Below are 27,515 nucleotides of genomic sequence, written 5' to 3'. Positions count from 1 at the left end.
GTTATGAACCTTAGGGATAGACTAATACTGCTCAACGCTGTATTTGAATGCCACAAGCTGAACTGTGCCAAGGATCAGAGAGGAATCGGCAGCTTTGTGAGGGTTACATGGACAGCTGGGGAGGCCTTTTGGGCTGGATAGCATCAGACACCAAACACAGCAGGTCTCGCTTTCAATAAAGAGAGGTGCATCATTATTCTATTCATTTGCACATCGTTGGCTGCTCACAAAAGAGATTGATATGGCACGGGATATGTTAGAAAGATCAAACTTATGTACAGTATCGTTTGCCACCGGCAACGGTACACAACTTATGGTGGTGTATGTGAAGATGGTGGTATATGGAACTCTGCTGAATTCACTTGTTTATTAATGAAGTAGTAAATTAATACATTAACTGTTGTTATTATTGACCAATTACTCATACATTGTCGGAAATTGTTCTCAATTTCAGCTTCTCAGATATGAGGATTTGGTGCATCTCTGTGTTTTATACCACTGTTGGATGGACAAAGGTTTCCTTTCATAATTTAAAAAAAAAATCATCGGTAATTTAGATGCGTCCCTAATACAGATTATGGTTATTAGATGATTTATTTGATCTGTATTTGAATCTATATTTGGCACACACACACATCAGGGGTGCTTCATTTTGGGATGTGCACCAACGTGTTTGGCAACAATAAGGCAGACTGAATTGGATAACTGTTAACCCAAATGAATGTTGAGCCTGAAAAGAGCAAGAGGCGGCACGGTGACAACATTTCTCTTGGAGCACTCGCATTAGGAAGACGATCCTCGTTGTGTAACTTGGCACTTGAGGCATGGCGGAGATGGAAATGGATGGAGGACAAGGATGGTGTGTGTGTGTGTGTGTGTGTGTGTGTGTGTGTGTGTGTTCTAAGGATATTTATGTGTTTTGACATACTTGTTGCGTGTGAGCAGCTCAAAGCTTCTTTCCGAGGGGTGACAGCACGTCGCTTGAGGTCATAAGCGACGCCGTTGGGTGCAGGGCTTATGTCCCTTTGAACAGACTTTGTTTAAGGATTAAACAAAAGTTTGATAAATAAACACACCCAAAGGTCAAGAGTTTACCGGCTTTGTTGCAAAGCTGGCTCGTAGCTCTCGTAGCTGATGAGAGGAAGGAGTGCCGAGAGGTGGCGGGTAAACCTTCACGCTCTTTGATGTTGCCTCACCTTCTGTCAGCGTGTGTTCTGGGGTCTGCGTGTTGAACTAAGTGTAGTGCTTACAGTAGAAAATGTCACGTTGACTTCAAACTGTGCATGGAGCAGATAAAAGGTGTTCGGCTGGTTAATGGTCTGAAATTAGCGCGTAATCTATATGCACGGTTCAAGCCTTGTTGTTCTGCACCTTGTAAGTGTGATTAGGTGATGCACGATTTTTTACTGTGTTTGCTGAAACTCTTCACAGACACCGAACAGGAAGAAGAGAAGGAGAAGGAACAAAGAGACGGTTAGGAAAGGGGGAAAAAATTAGATGGAAGGTGGAAGGTAAAACAAGATAAATAGATAAATACATCTAAAAAGATGGTATCACAAATCCAGATTGATGGACTGAATGCTGTCTCCCATGATCTGATGTTGGATCATCACACACACACACTCACCTCCAGCCATTTCCAACACTACCCAAACATTTCCATCTCATCTCTTCTTTCATCTACCTGACACCGGTTGAAACACAAGTTACTGGATGCATACAAATGCTTCGTTGCAGCCTCCTTCCTTCTTCCTTTTTTTCCCCTCTTTATGAGCGACTAACAGCTCCATGACACTAAATCGTGCTGCAACTAATGATTATTTTCATTACCAAATTAATCTGACCATTTTTTTCAAGTTTCAAGAGCCCACGGTGATGTCTTCAAATTGCTTGTTTTGTCTGACCAACAGATTATTTTGTTTTTAAATTGGTGAAAATGATTGGCAAATGATTATCTGTCACTAATCGATTACGCGACCACTTGTCTCAGCTTTAAAGTAAACCAGATCTGCCTATTGGAGAGAAAAAATGCTGAAAGAGATTATACACAAGCAAAGGATAAAAGGGAGGAGAACATGGCACACTGAGCAGCAGCAGAGGATGCTGCGTGATATGTTGGAATGTGTCCAGTAAGCCAGGCAGATGCAGCAGACAACATCACATCCAGCACTGGAATATCGTGTGATGGCAACGATCACATTCACAGAGTACATGTGGCTTCGATGGCCTCCACCACCTTCTGTGGTTCGACCCCCATCGCCACACATACATACACACACACACACACACACACACACACACACATACACACACACACACACACAGCCCCAACCATGCAGCGACATGACAATAGCTAATGAAGCGTGGCGGGGAGCGCGCTCGCAAACTAGCCGGCCTGCCCTGCCTGTCTGGCTGCCTGGCCTCCATTATTCACACCATCCCACCCGCTCCCCTCTTATGTCTGGAGAGAAGCAGACGATGACTTCGAGTTTATCTGCGGCCACCTCTTTTTTTTTCTTTTTCTTCTTCTTTGGCTTCCAATCTCAATTTGGGACAGACGGAGGAGGAGACGTCTTCATGCGTGACATCTCTTCCGTCCCTCCGAGGCCTTTTAGTCATGTAGCAATGGTAAATAGAAGTGCATGTGGGTGCATGTGTAGTTAAAACTGGTCTGACATTTTCTGGCCACCTAAACAGGACTAACCTGACTGCATAGCAACACGTTGTCACTGTGCCCCCACAGAATAATGCTGGGAATTTCCACCCTGCCCAATAAAATCCTATGTCGTTAATCAGTATTAGGAATCACTGAGTCAAGCATCCAGCAGCCAGGAACAAGACACCTCACGAGTGGTGTATTGAACTCGATCGCCATGGCGATACCCCCAAGGAACGGGTCATGTGATCCGAACCCAGGCTCATGATCTAGCGTGAGTGCCTCAGGAGGGTTGTGCTGTCAGTGAGTGTAGCGTGGGGGTCAAAGGTCACGCCGTCGTGGGTGAAAAATCAATACACTGCAGGGTGATACTGTTAAGCAGTGGTGCTTTGAGCGACATGCTAACATGAGCACAGTGTCAATGCTAGCATGCTGAAGCATGCGTCATGTTTTTCAGGTTAGCCATCTTAGCTCAGTGTGGAAGCACGCTAACATTAGCTAAAACACAGCTGAGGCTGCTGGGAATGTAATTTGTATATTTTTTCAGGTATTTGGTCACAAGCCGGAGCGAAGGGGAAAGGTCAGGGGGTCACCACGTCACATGGTTCCCTCCTTTTGGTTATCACGAACGCCTGTACAAAATGTCATGACAAGCCATTCTTTAGCAGGTGAGATATTTCAGTCTGGTCCAAAGTGATGGACAGGTATTGCCTTCTCGAGCGCTAATGTTGCCAGCATATCTAAACATGCAACAAAAGAGCATCTTCTATTTATTTATTTTTGTCAGTACGCCCGCAATTTCCCCCATGATATTGGACTGTTTACCTTGGATGTTTGTTTTGTGTTGACCTTTAATGTCACAGCACACTTTTCCATTGTCAACACTGCACCTGCATTCCACTTTGAGCAGATTACCTCTAAACTTTGTTTAAAAAACTATACATTTTGCCACAAACAGCACGAGTGCTTATCATTTAGGTGGGTTTGTTTTTCTAATGCTTTAGACTTTGAGTGTTTGTGTCCAGTGCTCTGTTGACTCAGTATGTTTACATACACAGCATTCCAGTCTTTCCTGTGCTGCTCCGATCATGTAGGATCGCTCACTATCTCCTTCTCCTTCTGTCTTTATTCTCTCCTCTCTCCTTTTTTTTTTAACTTCCATATCTCCCTCTGCCGCCTGGTGTTGCTTCCATTCAGGTGGTTTTACGTGTCTGTTGGAACCAATCATGCACTTTTCTTTAAACTAAAACATTGGTCATGCATAAGTGAATCTTCATCAAAATACATGTTGCACCACTAACTGCATTTTTGCAACATTGAAAGAAACAACATTTTATTTTAATCCGGTATAAATGTTAATTCTGTGATCTTTTCCAACAAAAATGTCCCATTTGGTTACGAAAGCAAACTCAGTGGCATTCTTGCATTTGCTAGTATATTGTTAAACTGTGCACCGAGAGGAACTCCTTGGTTTTAATAAGCAATTCCAATGATGCTAATAATAGACTGTATTTCCATTATGCAACAAGAGTTTGTTGAAGGAAGAACTTGAGGAAAAACCATCTCCTTTAGTTCCCCTATCTTACTATGTAATGCCTGTAGCTACAGTGTGGATAGTTAGCATGCAGCCAGGGCCTTTCACTCTTTACAGCTATCTGCCATCAGCGTATTAGTCTTTCTGGAGTCGACTTTACTGCCTTGAAACAGAGAAATGGTGGAAGAGTGAGAGAAAGAGGAGAGGGAAGAAAGAGGGAGGACATTTTTAATTTTTGTATGGTCTTTGTGGAGGAGACGAGCCGAAGAACATGGTACAAGGAGGATAGCCCGAGAAGAAAGTTGGACCCATAGAGTGGCTGAAAAAAAAAGAAGAGATTCTAAAGCCTGGAGAAGAATGCTGGATTGAGCCATAGAGAGCAGAGAACAGGAAAGGACAGCAGAAACCCCGGGAGAGAGCTGATGGAGACGGCTGGGGAGCCTCGGATAGACAAAAGATGAAAAGCAGAAGGGGGAAGGAGAGGAGTGAAAGTGAGGGAAGATGGAGGGAGAAGATAGATGGCTCTCTGCAGACTTGCGCAGTGTGTTGGGTAATGCTAGGTCACCGGGGGACTAATCTCTATTGATGCTGCAGCGTTGAAGCAGTGGAATGATAATGGCCTGTTTCTGTGTGTGTGTGTGTGGGGGGGGGGGGGGGGGGGGGGGGGGGGGGGGGGACATGTGTTTGTTTGTGTGGCTTTGCATATGGATGTGTGTGAAAAGATAACACGTTTGCATTTGAAGCTACCACTTTCTTTGTCCCCTTTTGTCTCCTGCTACAGTCTCACACACACACACACACACACACACACACACAAACCCACGCATACACACGTGCACACGCGTGCGCACGTAACCCCTCATCGACGCCTCATGCCCTGTGGGACTGAGTCACTCATCTGCTGCGTAACTGAGAACAATATTCATCTGTTGTGTCTGAGAACACTGCTCAGCTGTTGTCTCTTCCTGCAGCACGGTCATGGGTGTTGTTGTCGGCCCACATCAGGCCTGAGTGGGTGGTCTCTCTAGAGCCATTGGCCCCCCGAAACACTTCCAGATTCGCAACGTGCCAACTCTGCACGCTCAGCTCGCACTCGGGCTTCTAGTTTTAAAATCCGTAAAGTGGCGGTGACGTCCAATACGCCGCAGCTGTGTGTGTGTGTGGGTGTGTGTGTGTGTGTGTGTGTGTGTGTGTGTGTGTGTGTGTGTCTTCCTGTCGACGCTGGCTCACACTGCAGAGAAGGGTGTGGCGATCTCGATGTGCGTACTCTCCACCGTTATCTGGAGAGAGTAGGAGATGGAGGCACAGCCCCGGTATTATATGCTTATATGAGAGAAAAATATGATAAACTGTGTTTGTTGCTATGTTACTTTTTGACTGAAATGTAGAAACATATTTAGGGTACACAATGCTGGAGCTGGAAGGATTTGTCGGTTTATCAATTAGTTGATTGTCCAAACAAGATTCGAGAATGTTGCTTTTTACTGGGTGGTTCGAGCTTTAAATAGGAATATTTGCAGAATTTTTGCAGTTATCTATTAATTGAGGGATATTTGCATGTTATTTTAACTCACTAATTAATTAAATGGACCCTGCCGTCAACTTTAGGTTAAAGTCCCTATAGGAAATATTATTGAAATACTATACAGGCCCTAAAATAAACAACTAAGTGAACTAGTGCTCTCATTTGTTTCTTATACTGTACTTGTTGTTTCATGCCTGCTGAATACAATAACACATCCTGCTGCCTTTGTGAAATATAATCAATAAGATATTTTCACATATTATCTTTTTATTTTTGTGCACACAGAATTGGAATTAAGTTAATTGAGCTTCTTAATAGAATAAGATACTAATACCCTTTCCCCACCAACATTAGCATGAAAATTCAAGATTTATTAAGCCCAAAACCCCCCACTAAAAATAGCCAATAGACTACTTTCCCACTGCCAGTAGACAAGTATGCCTTTGTTTTTTTCCTAGTGTGTCACTTTCAACGTCATGAACGCGCCGGAAAACAGGGATAATAAACAGTAAAATATTGTTAGGATTACTTCTTTCAGCCTTTCCGAGTTTGTGATTGTTGGAACAGTGGAAAAACGAACAGATCAGTTGTATTTAGTTTTGTCTGGTCAATGGAAATCCGTGGCTTGAATGCCAATTGTAATTTTTCCTACTAAATACAAAAGACAGATGTTTGTGGATGTTGGTGTTTTTTTTGGTCTGGTGGGAAAAGGGGCTTTAGATGGCATCAGAGGCACCTTTTCTTATATTTAAGTGTTTCTCCTTAGATTGTTTTTAAAGGTTACTTAATTGTAGGTTCATATTTATTGTCTGAAAACCGATGGATTTTAGTAGTGAGACACACAATTTGATGTATAAAGTTCAACTGATGATGTAGGTCGGTAGCCATGCTGGCCGGTACCGGGACGACCCTCGGGTTCATTAATTTAAATCAGCTCCACCTTTTACAACTGGCTTTACGCAGCGTTGCTGGTCTTCCTGAGCTGAACGTCATCTTGAATCTACAAGCCCCCATTTCTACTCCGTCCTAATCGCACTATAAAAAGCTTTGACTCCAGACACTGTGGTATTTTAATGAGCTGACATTCAAATCATATTATAAACATATTTTTGAGAGCAGAGTCTGGAAGCTTAATTGACACTGGATGTCTTTACAGAGTGCTCAGAGTGTATTTTAGGTAACAAGTTTGTGTTAACGCTCGTGCAGATGGAAGGGTGCTAATGTGTTGCATTTCAGATCTGTATGTGAGATATCGTGCACGCGTCTGTTTTTCGGTATAAAATAGATGCATCCGGGCCCAAGTTACAGTATGTGTGTGCATTAGCGCCTTTATACTTACACACTCCAAACTGGGCATTGAGAAGGATCCTTCGCAGGTGGGTGTCAGAGTCCCATGTGACTTTTGCTGGAATTCAGGGCTCGGTTCGTCTTGTGCCTCCGCCGTTGCATCCGAGAGTCTACAGCTGAGAGCGGGAGCTGCTGTACGGTGTCCTCTTGGTCGACCCGTCCCTCTTTCCTACCCTATGGAGTTAAGCTCGGGTTCGACCACGAAGAAGAAATGGGGTCTGGCTTTCTGCGTGCTCCGCCTGCGCCACGGGGCCTTCCGAAACAGGTAGAAGTGGAAATAAATAAAGTGTCAAAAGGGTGCTGGAATGACATGACCAATAGACGAGGTTGAGGATGGGGTGTGGTCATTTTGTTTTAGCTGGAATGTTTCTTCGATCCGAAAGTGCTTTTATCACCTCTCTTTCTCCTCCCTTCCTTATTGGTGGAAGTTGTGACCGGACAGGAATACTTGCTGACACTACTCAGTATTTTATTTATACTATATTATTTATAAGTGTTTAAGAGCTGCAACGATTAGTCGATTCATTGATTGGTCGATCTACATGATAAATTAAACTACTTTGAAAATTGATTAATTGGAGTGATTTATCAAGCAAAAATAACTTCTCAAGTGTGAGGACTTGCTCCATTTCTCTTTTGTTTATGTTGCAGTACAAAGAATATTATTGGGTTTTTGGACAAAAGAAGACATTTGAAGGCATCTTTGATTTTTCCACTATTTTGGGGGATTTAATAGACCAATTGGTTAATCAAGAAAGTAAAAGGCAGATTAATTGATCATGAAAACAGTTGTTAGCTGCAGTCCTAAAGCAAAACCATACTCAAGGTTTTAGTGGAGCAACATGAAAAGATAATAAAGGCAAGCTGTTTATTGATTGTACTTTGAGGGTACATTTGCTGAGTTTCTTTTCAGAATAGATTAAACGTGTGAAAAAAAAGGGGGTCATAAATAGTTCAACGACTCTTTCAAGCATTCAAAGCTTTTCTAATTTAGTCTTTGACGTTGCTGTCACACATTTGACTTTCTTACTTTTGAGTGGACCACAATCATTATAGCATCACATTTTAAAACCAGTCAAATGAGCTTTCTATTTGCATTCCTGCAGCCGATGAAGCCGAAAACAGAAAACTTGGCTCCACCAGATAGGTATAGCAGAGAAAGGTGCATTGCTAAGATAGCTGCTATTTCAAAGACATCCATCTCAGGAACACCTCTTGCCATGAAACACATTACACCAGCAATTTAAATTCAACAACCCTGATTTTGGTCCTTCGTAGAAAGGCCATTTGTAGAAATAATATGTGGACATGTATGTGGTTTTGGACACTTACATGGTGAAAAAAACGTCAATCCACATTAACACGTGAAGAAACAAGCTCTTTTCCTTGGATTGACAGGTCTATATTGCATCTTATTCTAGTGCTAAGGCACAGTATATATATATATATATATATATATATATATATATATATATATATATATATATATATATATATAATTAATGGTGACATTCTCTTTGATTGGCAGTGATTAATAGAAATGATTTAGAGCCCGCTTCTGAAAACTAATAACGTTGTGTGACTTTTCATGAGGATTATTGCTACCTAGCTCAACTTGGGGCCTTTGCTATCTATGAAGCCCCTCGGGAGTGTTGAGCAGGCTGCAGCAGCAGTGTTAATAATCAACAGTCTCAAACCAGCAAGTGCATGATTCCTCTGTGTTGCTTGTAATGGCTGTGGACTTGTGCAAATTAAAATATATTTTCTATAGTATATTTTTTATCGTATTAATTTCTCTTCAACGAGGCATTTACAGGATTTTAATTACTGCAAGCCATTGTCGAGCATAGTTAATGTAAAGTTAAGTCATTATTCATACGCAGGAGTTCTTTATTTTTTTTTTACTCAATCTAAATTAAGTATGCCTGATTTGTGAAGATAGATATATCATGACGCATAATTGTGACAATAGAAGGCTTGTAAATCTGCAGGAAAAGGGAAGCTCCATGTTTGCTCAGTTAATGGCATTAGTTGGTATTCATTCATATATTTGCATTGATTTTGAGAAAAACAGGACGGCCTAAGAGTTTAATAGACCTTTTTTTCACTGCAGACACTCAAAGCACCAAACACAGGTGTAATTAATAACATTCACATTATAGCGCCACTCCATTTGAGTGGCCCAGTAAGCCATGTCAGTGCACCTTTATTAATGGTATTAATTAGTTCTGGGCTCTCCTGCAAGGACGTTAAAATGTCCGGCGACCTTCCGGTTTGAACTTCTGAAATTGAATATAACAACTTCCCTTCAAAACGGTGGACTCCTGACTGCGTTGGTTGAACTTATGATTGAAAGAATAGTTCAGACGTGTGTTGAGTGGAGTTGTTTGAGGTACTTAACCACAGTCGGTGTGTCACCATCAGTAGATGGCGGCCAGCATGCTCCCAGCTTGGAGAATCAGAAAGGATTTACTGCACGGAGGCAGAACTAAAGCCGTTGAAATAATCTATGCTCTCGCTAAAGCCCCCCAGACTTTTGTTAAAGTCACACAATAACACAAACAAACTAACTGATCAAGGCAGTGGTAGACTAGCAACCTCCGCAAGGTAAAAATTACAGGGTTTTTTTCTTCCAATGGAGAAGCTTTCACGAGTATATAGATAAATGCTTCAGTTCCCTGTTAGAAAACCGGACTGTATAGCTGTCTCCCGGCAAGGTAAATATAGTGTACAATTGAAAATCTAGTTTTTTTTCTGGTGGGCCTTTCTTTTAGTTGGCTTCAGTGTTTCTGCAAATTGGGGGCCCGCCGACTGTCGGTAAGACACTGACTGTATAAAAGTCAAAGCCCACTTCAAACATCCAAACTGTCCCTTCATGTAGTGTTCTGATCCTTTCGCATCCTCGCTTCCCGTTCCTGAAATCCTTATCTCGGGCCTTCGACCACAGGCGACGAGCATATCGTACCGTTGTATGAGAGAATACGGTTGACATGTTTGTGTATCCCCTGTGCCTGCAGTAGTTTGTATTAGCATTTTACATACACACACATGGCTTCTTGCGATTCTCGCTTGCTGTAACGGCGTGTGGGCGGATGTAACCTCCATAATGCCAGGCTTTGTGGCTGGCTGACGTCATCGGAATGTATAAATACAGAATGCAGCGAATGAGTGCACTATATCGAAAGGACTGCAGAGGGTAAAATGCGCCAAACAATGAAAAAATATAATAGATACCCGGCGGCTCTGTGTATAAGAAACGCTGTTAGGTGTTTCTACACGGAGCGGAAGATTACCATCAACCCCAGACTAATGTTTTATTTGTGCAACAGTCACACGTGAAACAGAAAAAAAACAAAAATAAAAAAAATATTTCCTCGGTGTGCATGTATGTTTTTGTGTGTTTTGGGGGATGTGGATGTCGGTCTTTGTGTTTAGGAGATAGAAATGTGCTTGTCCCACTCGGTCTGCAGTTATGTCACTTGGCTTCCCACTGCCTCAGGGCGTTGTGAGTGTGTGTTTGTGTGTGTGTGTGCGCGTGTGTGTGTTTGTTTCGTGTGCACGCGTACATACGCCACCCCACCAGCCATGTAGAGCAGTGCTCTTGTTTTCCAAAGCAAGTCAACTGGTTTTATCACAAGGGTTTTCTATGCCTTCTGATATGTTTGCGTCCGTCCCCCTGTGTATATGTGTACGCTTTGCATTATATATCTACTGTAGAGTTCAGTCAATGCAGCGTAGCGTGCGGTCTTGTATCCCTCGGCTGCCTGTGGGGCACACAGGCTACAGTCGATTCAGCCTCTATAGATCGGCGTGGCCTGAATCCTGCCAGTATTTATGTTTTTCTGTGTCTATTAATTAGAAGCTACAGCCTTTAGCTTGATCATCGCGAGCTGCAGTAAACACTGCAACCCCATTTTATTGTTGTGACTAAATTGTGGATTACATTCAAGATGTTAGCCATTTAGCTGATGCTTTTAGACATACAGTAACGTGTGTGTGAGGGTAAACCAGGTCATTGTCTTATGTAACAACATATCTGCACGATGCACGGCTGTTGATACAACACGTATTTATTTTTGTAAAATGCATAGATTCATTTAATTGCATTGTGTATATTTTGCAATCGCGTCCAGCTAGCTGGAGTGCCTTTAGTTATGGAGCTATTTTTATTGATTCCTGAAAGGAAATTCAATTGTTACAGCAGCTCAGGGAACAAAGGGTAGATGATGCAAACGGGCAATCCTAATCTCAACAGGAAGAATTACAAGAAAATAGAAATGAAAAGAAAACTCTATCTGCATGAAAAATAAATCAAGTTTTGTGCAACTGTATCTGCCAAAGTGCTGTATAATGAATAAGTAAGCTGTGTTATTAGCTTATCTAATAATGGTAAGACTTTTCTATTGATCTGTGCTCTGAGGAACCGGTGAGATTCCATCTCTGTACTTCTTTCTCCTTTATGGAAGCACGAGTAGATCAGATAATCATTGACAAAATCGATCTCTAGCTCCGTAGTCATGCTAGAATAGCAATTTCATCTTTTTACTCTGTCTAATTAATCTTCCTATTAGACCGCTGTACTCCTTTGCATTTCTCTCATTGTTGCAGCCAGTGCTTTAGGAGTCATCAGAGGACACTTGGAGGAGGCAACAGATACACAATCCAAACATACAGTGCACAATATTCCAGTCTGACATCTGACATTTTGCGGTGTGCCTGCAATCTTCCCGCCAAGCTTGATGGTATGGATGGTTTTTGAAAGCACTGGAGAGGTCAAAGGGTCAAAGGGTCAAAGGGCCTCTCTAGGTGACAGTCACACACCTTACTTACCAGATGTTTTACAGAGCCAGTCTCTTAATGCTCTGTGAGGTTAGTGACACTGGTCATTTGTCTGGAATGTTGCTTCTTTGAAAACCAGGTTCACACAGCCTGGATCCATATTATGGCTGTTGGAGGGAACCTAAAAACATTCTCAACATTAAGAATATAGAAATTGCAAACTCACTCGAGAAAAGGAAATATTCTTCGCAACTTATCGGGTGAATACAAATCAGTGTCAGGTGTTTAGGTACAAAAAAAAAAGTATTCAGCATGATGGAAAGGCTCGTGATTTCAATTAATATTTTAAAGGTGCTAAAAAACAAAATTCAGTGCGTATCTATTGCCTCCACACGGCTCTCTACATGGCAAAGGCAGAGCCAGTGGCTATATATATATATACATACTGTAACTGCATGAGTGAAAAAACATTGGCTAAAAAAACAAACATATACTACTTGCATAACACAACTGAATATCAGACTGAACTGTTGGTGGCCATGTTGTGGGTAATGTAGGCGCCAGGAATTAAAAAGATGATATCTCTGGTTCAGCTGCATCTATTAAGATGTTTCTTTAAACTGCCCATTGTGAGTCCAACAAAGCAAGGCTAAATCAGTGGAGCACTGGCTTAAATGCACTGGGGCCAATGTTGTCTGGGCCTCTCTTGCCTTGTTGATTCACCGTGTTAGCTGAGGAAAGTTCCTCCGATGTTCAACGATTCAAAGAAGCCGGATCCACATTAATAGTGTATACTGTATGTGAATTTAGCATTGCGCCTTGTGATAATGTATTGAAATGACGGCTAGCGGTATGAAACAGGATCCTGCTGAGCCACGAGGTGCAGATAGAGGTTATGTGGGGGCAGAGCATTTAGAGACGGCAGGCTGCATCCTGAAAATAGAGGTGAGATCTCAGTCCTCCTCACAGACGCATACCCCGGAGGAGAGGAGAGAATGAGTCAGCTGTCCGACCGGGGCCAAGATGGAGAGACGGAGAGAATGAAAGATTAACGATGAATCAATCGGAGGTGGGGACTGTTGGAATGGTTAAGCAGAGCTGAAGGACACCCGCGGTCTGAAACCCACGCCTTAACATTGAGAGTGGAGGACGATGCTCTTGTTGCTAAGGAATACCTGTTACCTTGGTGATAACGAGACATGTTTAAAGGATGAGTCATCAAGTTTGAACTGCAGAGCGGTCAACTGTTCTGTACGGCTTCTCGGAGTTGTGTTAGCAACGCTCGGTGGTTTTCACGACAGGATGCATCCTTGATGTCAGGTCTTATAGGGCATGCGGATGAAATTATTAGTTCAAGTTAATAAGTCACGGGAGAATATAGAATTGCAAATTGCAGAGAAGTGTTCAAGATGCATTTTATTCTTTTCATATAAAAAAATAAATACTTGAATGAATAATGTATTGATAGCAATGACACATCATAGCAAAGCTCATGCTCATTACTCATTTTCACTGCCTTGTCTTTCTACTGAGGTTTTCAAGAAAAGAAATCTTTAACTTTTTTTTTTTTTTTTTACCCTTTCGTAGATATGTGTCATTAAATGGAACAACCACAGTGAGAGCCAGATTCCCCACAAGCGAACCCGAATAAATGAGCGATTGTGGAATTTTCTCAATTGGTTCAGTTACTGATTTGTTGCGGATGGAGAAGTCGCAGAAAGAAAACAAGCCAAAACACAACAACAAAAATATATGCATGGACTGGGAATCTCAAAAGAAACCCACTGTGTGTTGTTGACACGAGGCCGAAGAATCCAGAAATGCACAAACTTCCTTCTACAACACAAAAGGGTGATCATACGATATGTCTCAACCAACATCATAATTAATCAAATAATCATATCAAGTGAAATATTTAGTCACAGACACAGCTCCAGCTTCCATACCTCGGAAATAAGACTGGGAGTTGTCTCTATATGCAGATTCATGGACCTCAAACGTATTAATGCATTTAAAGACCCAGTTTGAAAGAGATGGGATTCAACACACAAGCATATAGCATATGGACTATTGATATAGTAAATAAAAGACATCAGTGAGCCGCATGATTGCTGCACCAGGGGACATGCTGCTCCTTTATATGTCCACATACACCATCCTGCTGCTGTAAATATTAACTAGACAACCAAATCATGGCTGAAAATACTCCTTCAAAAAAACCACCCTTTTTCTCCTGATTTAGTTAATGATAAAAAATACAGGGCATTTATTTAGATATAATATGATTTAACAATTAAAGTCTACAGTATATTCATGACCTATTCATTATTATGTATTATATTATTATAAAAGCTCACAGCTCGTTAATAATACTAATAGTGTAATAAGGAGGATCTGTTATTGAACTGGGAAAATCTCACGACACCATTACAATACCATCCATTACTTTTCATGTGAAGATGTCTGGACCTTAAACTCCGTTGTCGTGATGATTGTGGACACAGACATGTATTTATATCACAATGAATTCTTGTTTTGAGGGTAAATCGAGTTGTTTTGCCTCAACACTGTTGATATTTTCAGCGCTGCCCTGTCGAGTCAGCTATTCCCTCGGTTAAACAGCGTGGTACAATGAGGAACTAACTGGGAAACATTGCTTTACAATTTGTGAAGGATCCAGTGGGATCTCCTTTCTTTTTCAACACAGTCCACAGACCTCGGCTCAAAGTAGCATTTCCAACGCAGCCGCGATGAACTCCTACAGATGGCAGAACTGGTTTTCAGGTGTGAAGTACGGAGCGTGGACATTGTCCTCTGTTGATTAGCAACATGTCAAACCTTTCAAGTTGGTTTAGTGCAACACAAAATGTGAACTAATCCCGCCATGAGCCGTCCTACGTGTGAAATGTCTTTCTTTTTGCACGATGATCTTCAGATGAAGCACATTGGATCTGACGATGAAAATGTAACACTGGGGCTTCAGATGCCATCGCGGGGGCGTGCGAGTGGAAAGGCTGACACTGAAAGCCGGGTAGCGTGTGGGTTCAGATCTGTCCACACATTTACACTCGTGGTTAAGGTGTAAGAAGCAGCCTGGGCATGTCCACACACATAACGAGATGTGGAAGGATGGAAGGCGCATTCTGCAGCCTTTTACTTCCACAGTAAAAAAGGTTATAGGCCGAGAGAGTCCTGTCTCAACCTGCAACTCTGGTGTTTCACCAGCGTCGTATATGTGCATGAAAAAAATAATCCAAATGCCCCTTAAAATAGGCACGTAATGTTTAAAGATGCATTACATGCAGGAGTGGACAATAAACATAGAAATGCTTTAACTGTACACACAGGACATTCCTGATGGTTCATGCTTCTCTCACTAGAAGCAAGGCTGTCACAAACGTGCACGAACACACACTTGTCAAGGCCAACTCAAGTGTTTGTGCCATCCTGGGGATCAACACCGCTCTTCCATTCAAGAGTCATTCCTTCTTTCTTTTTTTCACCTTGTGAGTCAGGGAGTGGCAAAATGTGTCCGACTGTATCATGAACTGCCACAGAAGCGGTTTTGAGTTGTGCTTTACTTTGCCGGGTGTTTTTTTCTGCCTGTCAGCAGATTTTTGTCATGTTGGTCATGGCGTCGCAACCAACCGTCACGGCTGGCGTGATGCCATCGCAATAGTGCCTATTGTTTATGCTTTTTGACTTAACATGAACTATTTGAAAAAGTTTTAAGGTACATAAATGATGAGGGGTAAACCTCCAGCATCTACTTGGGCATGTAGGCGAGGTAGAGAGAGCATATTGAAATGGAAAATGGGGCCTGTCACAGGAGAACGGCAAGAATAGGACCCAAACGCCAACAAATAGGCGACAAAAGGCAACTTTATTGCTTACAGCAAAAATCCAACGTACTACCTCACCCCCGTGATCCACGGTGATCATAACAGGACGAACTGACAAAGGGGAAAGACACAAACAGGGATTAAATACACAGGGCTGGTGCAGGTGATTGGACACAGGAGGAAACAATCAGGGACATGGCAGATAATCACCGGGACAGGAAGTGCAGGGAAAAAGAGGACACGAGAGACAAGGACTTCAAAATAAAACAGGAAACTATGGGTCAGTGGTTAGCATGCCCGTCTTTCAATCAAGAGGTTGGCAGTTCAATCCCCGCCCTAGTCGATGTGTCCTTGAGCAAGACACTTAACCCTGCATTGCTCCCCGTAGCTGTGTCTATGGTGTATAATGTAAAGTGTCTTTGAGTATCTTGAAAAGCACTATATAAATTAAATGGATTATTATTATTATTATTAAACTACAGATCCTGACAGGGCCAATCAGTTGAGGAAATTGATTATTGCACCTTTTTAACCTGTAGAGGAGAAAGCATGAAACCTGCGTACTGTTTGAAACTCAGCTGCCACATTTTAGAATCGCCAGTTTAAAATACCGGTTGCGCTGGTTGGGTTTACAATAGTTGTCCGGATTTTGCACTGAAAGAGATCACATAAATCATTTGTTCCTGTGGAGGATGTGAAACATCGTGACGCCCTGTGTACGGTTCAGCGGTGCAGTCGTGGTCTGGCAGGATGTCTGTGGACACACAAACAGGAGCAGAAGAAAGAAGGAAAAAAAAAAAAAACACCACCATCTTAATGGACACAAATGTGGCACAGTGTGTTCGGAGGTAATGACCTTAGTTCACTGTTGTGCGTTGAGCGTGTTGTCAGCCTCCTGTTTGTTGCTGCTTGTGTTTTCCACTTGCTCAGCACTAATGAATTCTCCGCCTCCACCTGTTTTTCTGAATAATTTAAGGTGGAATGATGAACATTATGTCTCAGTGTGGATCAATGGGGGAACAAAAAAGAACATACACCCACGAGGGCGAATCTCGCTTTGTCTTGTATGTTTTCCTCCCTGATTGTGTCCATGCTGTTATTTCCTTTTCTTTGCTTTCTTTCTTTTACCCGTCTGCTGCCTCTGTTTTCCACCGCTTGCTGTTTTTCAAAGCGCTCTCTCTGTGTACTGTATTTCTTTATCTCCTACCTGTCTGTATCATTTGGTCTGTCTTCCTGCTCATGTCTGTCTCTAGGGTTGTTTGATTCGTCTGCTTTCGCTTCTCTCTCTATCTGACCTGATCCTATTTATCTCTCTTTCTTGTTTCTCTTCATCCCTTCTTTCTGTTTTCCGTCTCTTCCCCCACTCGATTTGTCTTTATTCTGCCACCGTGCCTCCTCCGACTGTCTGTCTTTTCAGGCTGTGGCGTATTTGCTATCTTAATGTTTTTGCTGCTTGGCTCCGGTCCAGAAAGTTATGGGAGGCTAAGTGTTTGTACAGCCAATGGCAAGATGAGGCTGAGAAAAGCGCTGAGCTTATAGACGTGATGTGTGACACCCTACGTGACTGCTTTGGTAAAGAAGCAACATCCTGCTGCAAGGACACGTGCCCTCTACTGCATGTGTGTGTGTGTGTGTGTGTGTGTGTGTGTGTGTGTGTAAAACAACAATGACATCTCAACGCCAAGTTATCTGCTGTCCTTCACTGCTGCATTGGAAGAAGGAAACATTGACGTGTGTGTGTGTGTGTGTGTGTGTGTGTGTTGGCCTTGCCACCACGTTAACGCTTTGTGTCCAGGATTTTTTATTTATTTTTTCCTCCCTTCCTCTCTCTGCAGTTGCCATGGCAATACACCAAGAGGCTCCATCATGTGCCTGAGCCTGTGACCGCAATTTTTACAACAGCTCACAAGCACTGGCGTTGTGTGTTTATATTTTTCCCGTCTTAATTTAGCATTTGATCATGTCGTTGGTAACCTGAGGTGACGCTAAATAGGGAGTGTTTGCAGAGCGTGTTTGTGTTAATTAAAGTCTTTAAAATATCGAGTTTTCTTAAGGTGAAGATTCGATTGAATTGATTGGATGAATGTTAGAGCTACATTTTCACATCCAAAGCACACCGCATATTGTTTTATAGAAGTCTATATTGTACAGGGTCGTGACAGGAGAGATCATCAGACAGAAACAAAATAAAATGTCCCTCAATTAAACATAATCACAACAATGTGGACACGTTTGTTGGATGGCATTGGTACATCCACACGTTGGGTGCCGCAGGTGCAGCATACCAGGGGTGCAGTTTAATGTCAAGCAGGGGTTCCCAAAATGTCTTTGCTTGTGAACCTTTGAAACTGAAGGTCTTCAGGTGGTGTATGTCGGAGATTTGATTTTGCATCGCGTACATGACCTTCCTGACCACTCATATTGGGCTCACAAACCCCGAAAAGCGTATAGTGTGCAGTGTCCTGATACAAGTATAGCACAGAGGCAGCTTCGGTGGGATCGACACAGTGATGTGCCCATGTGTGCCACGGCAGCGTCCCGAAGCAAAGCGCTGAGCCCCCTGGCCGATCAATCATTGTACGTCGCCCTGGATAAATGCTCAAAAAGTAGCTAGGCCTGGAGAAAGAGGCAGCCCGGGCTCTGCAGCCTTTTTTATGTTTGTTTTTCTCTCCTGGGCTCAGTTCCATTTTAGACGAGGAAGAGGAAGTGGAACAAGGCTGCTAACGAAGAGGACTGACCATGGAGATGAACCGTGTCTGATCAAGTCTTATCTATCAGTTGCTATATTTAGATATGTATTATTATTATGTCATTAATCATGTCGTGCATTTTAAGGATACCTGCATGCTACATACCGGCAATACTACATTCCTCCAGGATTGAAAGGAAATCCAAATAATTTTGGATAGTATCCATTTTTTCTGGTGATTCATGCCCGAGGTGCCGGGTGGGTGTTGATCGGTTCAACCTGCCTGTCTGTGAGCTACAGACAATATCAGCCCGTCGGCCAACTGCAGTTACGTTTTAAACTGCATGACTCTTATTGAGATGTCTTGACTCGTAATCCACATCTGTAACGAAATGATCAAAGCACGAGATCTTAAAATCTTGAAAGAATCTTTCAAGATACAATTTTGAAATTGCCAAAAACACAATATGACAATGCATGATTTCCGTTTGTTTTTTTATCACCTGTTTTAGAATACTTCAGATAATGAATTGATATAAAGATGATCCTGTGGTTATATTATCACAGTATTATTATGCTCTCAAAGTGCGAGTGCAGGAATTACATCCAATGTGTTTGGGTTTGACTCGACAGTACTGGCTGTAGAAGTAACAAGTTCCATGAGCACTGCACTTTTTGTTGATTTTATTGTATCAAAAATGTAGAAGAGGCTTATCACACACATACATACACCCACACAAACATTTCTGCACCAACATAAAACTAATAATTGTTTATATAAGCGTGTTCTGCAAGTAGGCTCGGCCATCCACTTGCAGAAAATGCTTGAATAAATACCAGTTAGCGTGATTTCAGTGGTGTTTTGACCATAAGCCGTTCTATATTGTACATTGTTCACTTTTGATTCTTTTCCTGTTGTTGTGATGTCCTTCATCTTCTTGGACTTTCTGAGGATTTAATGACTTTCTCTCGCTGCCACCTCCTTCTTGATTTTAGTCAGCAACAGTGAATATTGATGGTCATGCCACCTGTAGTTCTTTTTTTTTTTTTTTTTTTTTTACATTTATTCCAAACACAGACATTCAAAACATCACTTCCTGTGTATTTTCTTTCACGAAAGACCTGTCTGACAAATTGTATTCAGAGCAGCAAATGTGAAAGCTGCCATGAACTCACTGTTGAATGATGCCAGTCAGCAACAAGTTATTATTTAGATATTAGTCATCTGCACTTAAAGCTCAGTCTACAGTGGCACTCGCTGTGAGTCAGAGCAGGAAATACTAAAAAGAAAACAGGTCAAGCTGGGAGGTGGGTTTCCCATAAAAAATGACCCGACGGGCTACTTAACCTTCATCCCACTGTTGTGTTCACAGGCCTGAGACCCAGCAGAAAGCCCCGGTGAGTGCCCCTCCTCCCCCGCCGCCCCCTCCGCCTCCCCCTGAGCCGGCAGGGCCCCCGGAGCCGGAGGAGGAGATCCTTGGCTCCGACGATGAGGAGCAGGAGGACCCCGCGGACTACTGCAAAGGTCAGAGCCACACCTACCTCATCTGTCCCGGCTCCTTTTCGTCCACTCAGCATAACTGTCACACAGAGCCCAACTATGTCTCACTCCGTCTCCTCTCCCTGCTCGTATCTGTAACCCTTTTAACTCATTTCACCCTGGTGGGATTTGCAGCAGCGTCCTTGTAGCCATCGGTGCGAAGCGCTCGGTAGTTTGTGGTTGTTGCCAGAAAGGAGCAGCAGTCTCGAGTCCTGCAGTGGTTTGGGATGCCAAAAAGCTCAGAGGTTCATTGTCTTTACACAGTTTGAACATGCTACACCCAGTTCTGTCAACACAGAAAATTACACCTCACTTGTCATTCCATATATCTGCAGGAAAAGACAGTGCTGCAGTCGTGTTTTAAATGTAATGTTTCTGTTATCAATCTAAATATACCATGGTGTCTTTAAATCACATGATATAGTACATCATGAAATAGTAAGTACAACATTATTGATGTGGACTTATGACTGGCTCTTCAGTTTAAAACTACCCTCATGTGTTAGCTCCTATATTTGTTATTTATGAACAATTTAAAAACCATAAAACCAAGTTGTCAACCTCTTAGGTGAAGAACCATAGTATATGATATGTTCTATTAGGAGCTGAAGTAGTAGCAGCGGTAGTAATAGCATTCCGAGTAGTGTAGTTTGTACATATTTAGGACTGCCTACCCTTCTTGTGTCTGTGGTTTTTTACTTAAAATTACTCAATTCACCAAGTTTGTGTTCAATAAAAAACACCTACAACAAATAAAACCCTGGCAAGCTAGACTTCTCTGTCTGCCAGCTGGTAGTGTCAGCAACAACAAAGAGGATGTTGATGTCTCATTGAGGTAAACATATTCAGCTCCAGGTTGAAGCATTACAAACAATTACTGAATTATTTTTTGTTCAAACTTATCGAGGATAAGTACACAAGCCCGAAAATGACAGACAAAAAATAGAATGGTTCTCTGAAGGCAACTTTTTGGAGTTTATTATCATAAAGTCGGAGTTACCTTAAGTTATATTGAACCAAATTAACGGATTTTGGTTTCTCAAAATGGGTCACACAGATCAAATCACAAGGCTTTGTAGTTTCAAACTATTTTAGATTTGTTAGATTTTAAGTTGAGTTGAGACGGATGCCTACGAGGTTAAGAAGAGCTCCGATGTGTGAACTACTCCTTATCAATATTATATATTCATGTTTCTGACACAGTGTACGAAATAGGCAGCATGCAAATGCATTACATCTTTACCTGGAATGGGGGCTCAAATTCCTGCAGGGTCTGACCTGCTCCGACTGTGCTGTATTATTTATTACTATTGAGGACAATTCATATTTGCTCGATACAAAATGTCCATTCAGTCTGCAGCTAACAATTATTTTAATTTCACGATTATTTATTTTGCCTATTAAATGTTTAAAATAACCCATCATAATTTCACAGCATCCAAGGTGACATCTTCAAATGTTTTTGTGTGTGAGTCAAACAGTCCAAAACCAGAAAACATTAAGCTTTATTTCATAGAAGACTAATAAATTCTTCACATTTGGAACAGATGTGGTGTCAGCCGCCATCAGAGGAGCACTGGATAATTGACACAGGTGCAGTCGAGCAGATAGGTGTGTCCAAAATTAGGTCAATTTTAACGAGGCATCAATTTATTTTAGCAAGTCCATCATACATAATCAATAACATATCGAATATTCACAAACATTCATACGTTGCTGATAAAAAAATTTAAAAAACATTTTAAAGTAATTGTTTCATCATTCATGTTCACAGCTATTTTTTGTTTAAATCTTCTTATCTCACAGGTTTAAAATGCTAATTTTGTAATTTTTTGTACTCGCTTCTCCTTTTTCTTTTTCTTTTAATTAATCCACAACGCTTCTCCCCCGTCTTGTTTGATGTCTCCCTCCCTCTCTGCTGCTGTCGCTCCACTTCTTACTCACTAATGGGTTGCATGTCATTGCCTGGTTATCACCAACACTCGCCCGTAACCTTCATCCTCTCTCTCGTTATCCCTCAGGAGGGTACCATCCGGTGAAGATCGGGGATTTGTTCAACGGGAGGTACCATGTGATCAGAAAGTTGGGGTGGGGCCACTTCTCCACCGTATGGCTATGCTGGGACATACAGTAAGTCACACACACACACACACACACACACACACACACACACACCGCAAGCATGTCATGACCCAGAAAAAGCCCGTCACACATGCACACAGAGGCTCTTCTTGCAGTCCTTCATTTCACCTTGCTCTCTTTCTCACGCACTCACTCGTCACATATAAAACCTACACACCCCACACATACACTTATTGACCTTAGCTGGCACGTTACCAGGACAACGGTTGCAACCAACACCAACTCGCGCTGTCATCAAAGCCATCCATTTGCACTATAATGTTGTTGCTGTGTTCATGTGACAACCAGGGTGTCTGGATGACGGTATTACCAACCCAGTGTCACCTTTCCCACACACACACACACACACACTAATTTACTCATGTCACTGGTTTTAATTACTCTCATGGTGGTCATAAACCAGTGAGGTGGAGTTGGGTTACTTAACGCACACTTTACAGTCACAGTCACAATCCTTGACGAAGGTCATATTCCCTATTTCAGTATTAGGACCTGGGTTGTCTTCTCTCCTCCCTCCTGACATGCATAATTTACAACTTTACTGTTTTAGCTCAAGCTCACCGTTCTCATTGCATCCTAGTCGGCCACGGGAGGCGGCTGTGACTGTACACTTCCTTCTCAGTTATAGACCATGGTGAACATACTGGAGCATGGTCAAGACCAACACATATTATTAATGATAATAATAATAACTCCAAATGAATGATCGTTTTGCTCAGATGTGACAGAGTTGACAGATGTGTCAATGAGGAATTATTTTTCAAGTTTGTCATATTAACTTGAAAAGTGATATCATCTACTTTTCAAAAGTATACAGTATTTGTTGATTTGTACTGAAAGATTAAGTCAAGCTGAACGATTTTGAGAATGCTCTAAAAACATTATTGTAATATTAAATGATTTTTATTATTTATTGTTTTAAAGACGATAGCATTGTGTTGTGTACCTGTATTCACGGTGATCTGCACCGTAGGTCACATGATTGATCAATGGACTGTATGTAAGGAAACAGCCTCAGACACGACCCTGATAGTCAAACACATTTCAATCAGGAGAGACAAGTGAATGAGGACAAGACCATTGTTTATTATACCGGATGATATATTCTCAGGGGCGTTTGCCCTGAGCAGCAGCAAGACAAATCCCCCCCGTAGACTCCAGACCCGTGGCGATGGGGTTGGTGACTGAGACTGGCAGGCTGATCGAGTAATGAATCCGATAAGACTGGCGGGTGATTGGGAGGTGGACGGAGAGGGAGTCACATTTAAAAAGAGACTCCAGCAAGAAGATAGGCTAACAATGTAGGTGTGATGCTGATGCTATTGGATAGTCAAGACCAGCCGATGAGAAGAGCTGACATCACGACTGACAGCCCCCAACTGTTACAGCAAGGACATTATTAGTAAGCATGAGAGAGAGAGAGAGAGAGAGATTAAGTGTTAACGTTATTTCTACGTTACAAAATGCCACATTTGCATTTCCAATGGCAGTGTGGGCCGTGTGAACCATGCATAGCCGGTGTGTAACAAAGTTACATCGGTCACAGATATTGATGCGCACATGAATCAGCATTACTGGCTTTAACGCCCCATTAGTAGGAAGATGACTGCATGTGTCTGTGTTTGTCACTGCAGAGTGAAGAACTTTGTGGCGATGAAGGTGGTGAAGAGCGCCCAGCATTACACAGAGACGGCCCTGGATGAGATCAAACTGCTGCGATGTGTGAGGATCTGATTAGTTTGAAGCCGTTTGGGAATCGTGGGGTTTTCATTTTATTGTATTCTTTTCATTGTTTGTTCCTGTTTGCGTTTAGTGTTTTCTTTTCTGTTCTCATTTCTTCTCATCATCCTTTTCTTTTCTATTTCTTCATCCTTTTTCATCCTCCTAATATGCCTTTCCTACCTCCTCACACCTTGCCTCTCCCCCACTGTGTTTCTCTGTTAACAAGAAACACTGAAGATACACTGGTCATTTATCTTGCATGGTGGGTGCAGAGGACACTCATCTTGGAATCAATTTTTCAGCATCTTTATCTCCCACATTCATCTCCTCTTCCTTTCCTGCTCTCGTTTCAAATTCTCCTTCAGTCATCCCATTCCCTCTTTCTTTCCTTTGGTCTTTCTTGTTATGGTGTCTTTCTTCTTTCATTTCTCTTTCTTTCTTTATTCTGTCTTTGTCCTACTTCATCTTCTCTTCCTTCCTCCTGTCACGATCGCTTCATCTCTCTGTCCTCTTGTGCTCCAGGTGAGAGAGAGCGACCCCGGCGACCCCAACAAGGACATGGTGGTTCAGCTGATAGATGATTTCAAGATCTCTGGAGTCAACGGCATACGTATCCCGATCAGAGGAGCGCGTGCGTGTGTGTGTGTGTGTGTGTGTGTGTGTGTGTGTGTGTGTGTGTGTGTGTGTGTGTGTGTGTGTGTGTGTGTGTGTGTGTGTGTGTGTGTGTGTGTGTGTGTGTGTGTGTGTGTGTGTGTGTGTGTGTGTGTGTGTGTGTGTGTGTGTGTGTGTGTGTGTGTGTGTGTGTGTGTGTGTGTGTGTGTGTGTGTGTGTGTGTGTGTGTGTGTGTGTGTGTGTGTCTGTGTTCATATGTGTGTGTGTGATTGACAATTCATGATAATGTGAGTCCTTGACTTGCCGTCCCAGATGTGTGTATGGTGTTTGAAGTGCTGGGTCACCACCTGCTGAAGTGGATTATTAAATCCAACTACCAAGGTCTGCCGCTGCCATGTGTCAAGAGCATTATCAAACAAGTAAGGGGACACACACACACACACACATATACACACACACACAAACCAGATCTATTTATAGACAATATGTCAGACAACGCTGACTTACTTTATTCACCCCCAGGGGGAAATCTGTTTGTAGCAGCAGCAAACAAGGTTACAATATATACAATACAATACAATAAAATAGCAGAGCAGGACATATTCAATTTAAGAAAATTAAATAATTAATTAATAAAGAACATTTTCATAGAATCTGGATCATCGATGTATCTGACCACTGCAATTAACCGCACATGGATTTTTGGAGAGTGCATGTCATGTCAAACAAGGTGACTTATTTATTGGAGGTGCATAATACGAGATAAAAATGTTTACAATCTTTTGATAGGACTTGAGCATGCTCAAAGGTACTTTAAAAGTAAAAAATAAAGTTTGTAACTTGCAAGTGTATTATAGTTCTGAGACTTACAGTATTTCTATGTAGAATTCCTGGGGGGGGGGGGGGAAATGTAACTTATTCACGGACGATAAAAGATTGACTTGAGAGGGAAGAAAGGAAAAAAGTGGATGAGGAAGTGTAATACAAAAAGAGCAAAAGACTAACTCAGACAGCAACATTCACACCCAATACTTCGGCCGAATAATAACACAGCTCAAGCCATTGTGCACTTCACCCTTCAGTACCGGTGCCATCCGAAGACGCAGCGCTTTCAGGCATTTCCCCCTCAGCCACCTGATGAACATGTGAAGTTGTTGAGACCGTTTCAGCCGCTGCCAGCCTCCCGCCTCTTGAAAGCCATGTTCTGAAGATGAGTGGAAATTAAATGAGAGCGTTGCCCGCTTCAATCTCAGAAGCCTCTGGACAGAAACAAAAATGAGAGAAACAGTGAAACAAAAACATCAACAGCCTCTCCTCTCTGCCCTCAGAGGATGACACGCATTAGACGAATGGTTCATTTGGCTCTGGGGAAGAGAGAAGGAATCAAAGGGAGGGAGATAGAGACGGAGAGCTGAACAGGGGGCAAGGCCTTCTCTGCATTGTTGTGTCCAAACGCCTAATCAAGAAGTGTGAGCATGTTGTTCAGTAATATAGCATCTTTGTTTATCTGAATCTAGGTCCTGCAGGGTCTGGACTACCTCCACACTAAATGTAAAATCATCCACACGGACATCAAGCCAGAGAACATCCTGATGTGTGTCGATGACGCCTTCGTTAGGCGCATGGCCATGGAGGCGACCGAATGGCAGAAAGCTGGAGCCCCCCCACCGTCTGGCTCAGCAGGTATAGACGCCCCACACTGTGTTTTATTTTTGAAGGAAACAGCGCAACATTTTGGGGAGCTTTGCTTTTGAGAAGGGGCTGGACACGCTCGCCGGTTCCCCTCGCCTCCATTCTTTATGAGTTCAGCTCACCGGCTGCTGGCTGCAGCTTCATATGTAGTGAGGAAGGGCGAACTTCTTACTTAACTCTCTTTAAGAAAGCCAGTAAAGATATTTTCCAAAAACTGGCAGTAGCATAGCTCCACAGATAACCCAGCACGCAGTGAAGTCTGTTTGTTCAGTATTTTATTTATGCATTGAAATTTAGATTTTCGGTAAAACCACGCACTGTCAGTGCTAAAAAAACAAGGTCTGACTCCATTCATTATCATTCTTGTGTAGTGAAGAATAAAGGCTGGGGCTTGTTAGTATTTTTCTTTTAACCAATCACAATAGTCCTGGGCAGCTCTTAGACCAGGATGCAGCGACGGCGCGCTTGCTAAATAGATGGCAGAAGGGGAGGAGAACGCCGGCTGGAATCGGAGGCTTGAATCCACGGTGTACACCTGGGAATCGGTCGAGGTAAAAGGGGAAGCTTACAGTACATGTAGGAGGTTATTAGCTCATATTTCTGATTTGAAATTGGTTTCTATGTAGCAAATGCAAATAAATAAAGAATCATCAAAGATTTAATTCTATCTTTTTTTTATTTTTTATTTGATATGTTTAATAAATGAAGAAAAGAAACGTCCATGTTTAATATCGAAGCGTAAAGGAAAAGGATTCACAGAGAAGCCTTTGTGCCTTCCCAGATTCTTGCTTTTTCATCTCCCTTCACGAGTTCCTCCACTGAAAAAGAAGAAGAAGAAAAAGGAGTTCTTAACAAAACAGTCTCGACAAACTCGACATGAACCCTGTCCTCCCGGTGAACCCCCGACTTGAGCTGTCAATTCCTTGCATCAGCCGATGGAGTCTCTTTGAGCCTGAGGCTAACCAATTATACTGCTTACTGCACAAATGAAGTGAGGCAAACAACCGTCAAAACAGAAGAGGGCTCGGTGGAGGCAAAAGTAAATAACATGTTTTATGTCATTACTATAAGTGCAGGCATGTTTTATAGCAACATGTCTCTTAATTCTGAAAAGATTGAAGGTATGTAGGATTGTTGCACTTTGCTGTGCTGCTAAGATGGAATTCCCTCAACGCTAAAATCAGTTCATCCTAAAAATGAATTTTTGCCCCACTTTGTCAGTTGAGCGTGCATATTGAGACACCACTTATGCAAAATGTGATAGATTGATCATGTTTAATTTTTTTATGCGCTCAACCGCGCAAATTTGTATGGACATTTACATTTTCACCGTACTGCAAATCCTTTTTGAAATGTATTATCCAAATTGTGATTGCCGTCAAGTGATTGAGGTGAGAGAATACTGTACTATATAGTAGCTACATTCTCCGGCATG

At 42.2% G+C, this 27,515-nt stretch overlaps 1 protein-coding gene across 9 annotated transcripts in view; it reads left to right on the top strand.

Annotated features, from left to right (window-relative positions):
* srpk2 (SRSF protein kinase 2) overlaps positions 1 to 27,515 on the top strand; it is a 62,466-nt gene that overhangs the window by 21,177 nt on the left and 13,774 nt on the right. For 8 of the 9 annotated variants that reach the window (XM_034534406.1, XM_034534403.1, XM_034534404.1 and 5 more), the window contains 6 exons: positions 19,746 to 19,897; positions 21,934 to 22,042; positions 23,689 to 23,776; positions 24,299 to 24,386; positions 24,701 to 24,807; positions 25,906 to 26,071. In XM_034534406.1, the coding sequence (XP_034390297.1) occupies positions 19,746 to 19,897; positions 21,934 to 22,042; positions 23,689 to 23,776; positions 24,299 to 24,386; positions 24,701 to 24,807; positions 25,906 to 26,071 (710 nt within the window). Of the gene's footprint in view, positions 1 to 19,745; positions 19,898 to 21,933; positions 22,043 to 23,688; positions 23,777 to 24,298; positions 24,387 to 24,700; positions 24,808 to 25,905; positions 26,072 to 27,515 lie in introns of those variants that run through there. The other variant, XM_034534412.1, reaches the window with a different exon arrangement.

This window comes from Cyclopterus lumpus, chromosome 6, assembly GCF_009769545.1.
Source record: "Cyclopterus lumpus isolate fCycLum1 chromosome 6, fCycLum1.pri, whole genome shotgun sequence".
In the NCBI taxonomy this organism is placed as follows: domain Eukaryota; kingdom Metazoa; phylum Chordata; class Actinopteri; order Perciformes; family Cyclopteridae; genus Cyclopterus; species Cyclopterus lumpus.
The sequence above is the reverse complement of the archived record's forward strand: the minus strand, read 5'-3'. Positions and strand labels throughout refer to the sequence as shown.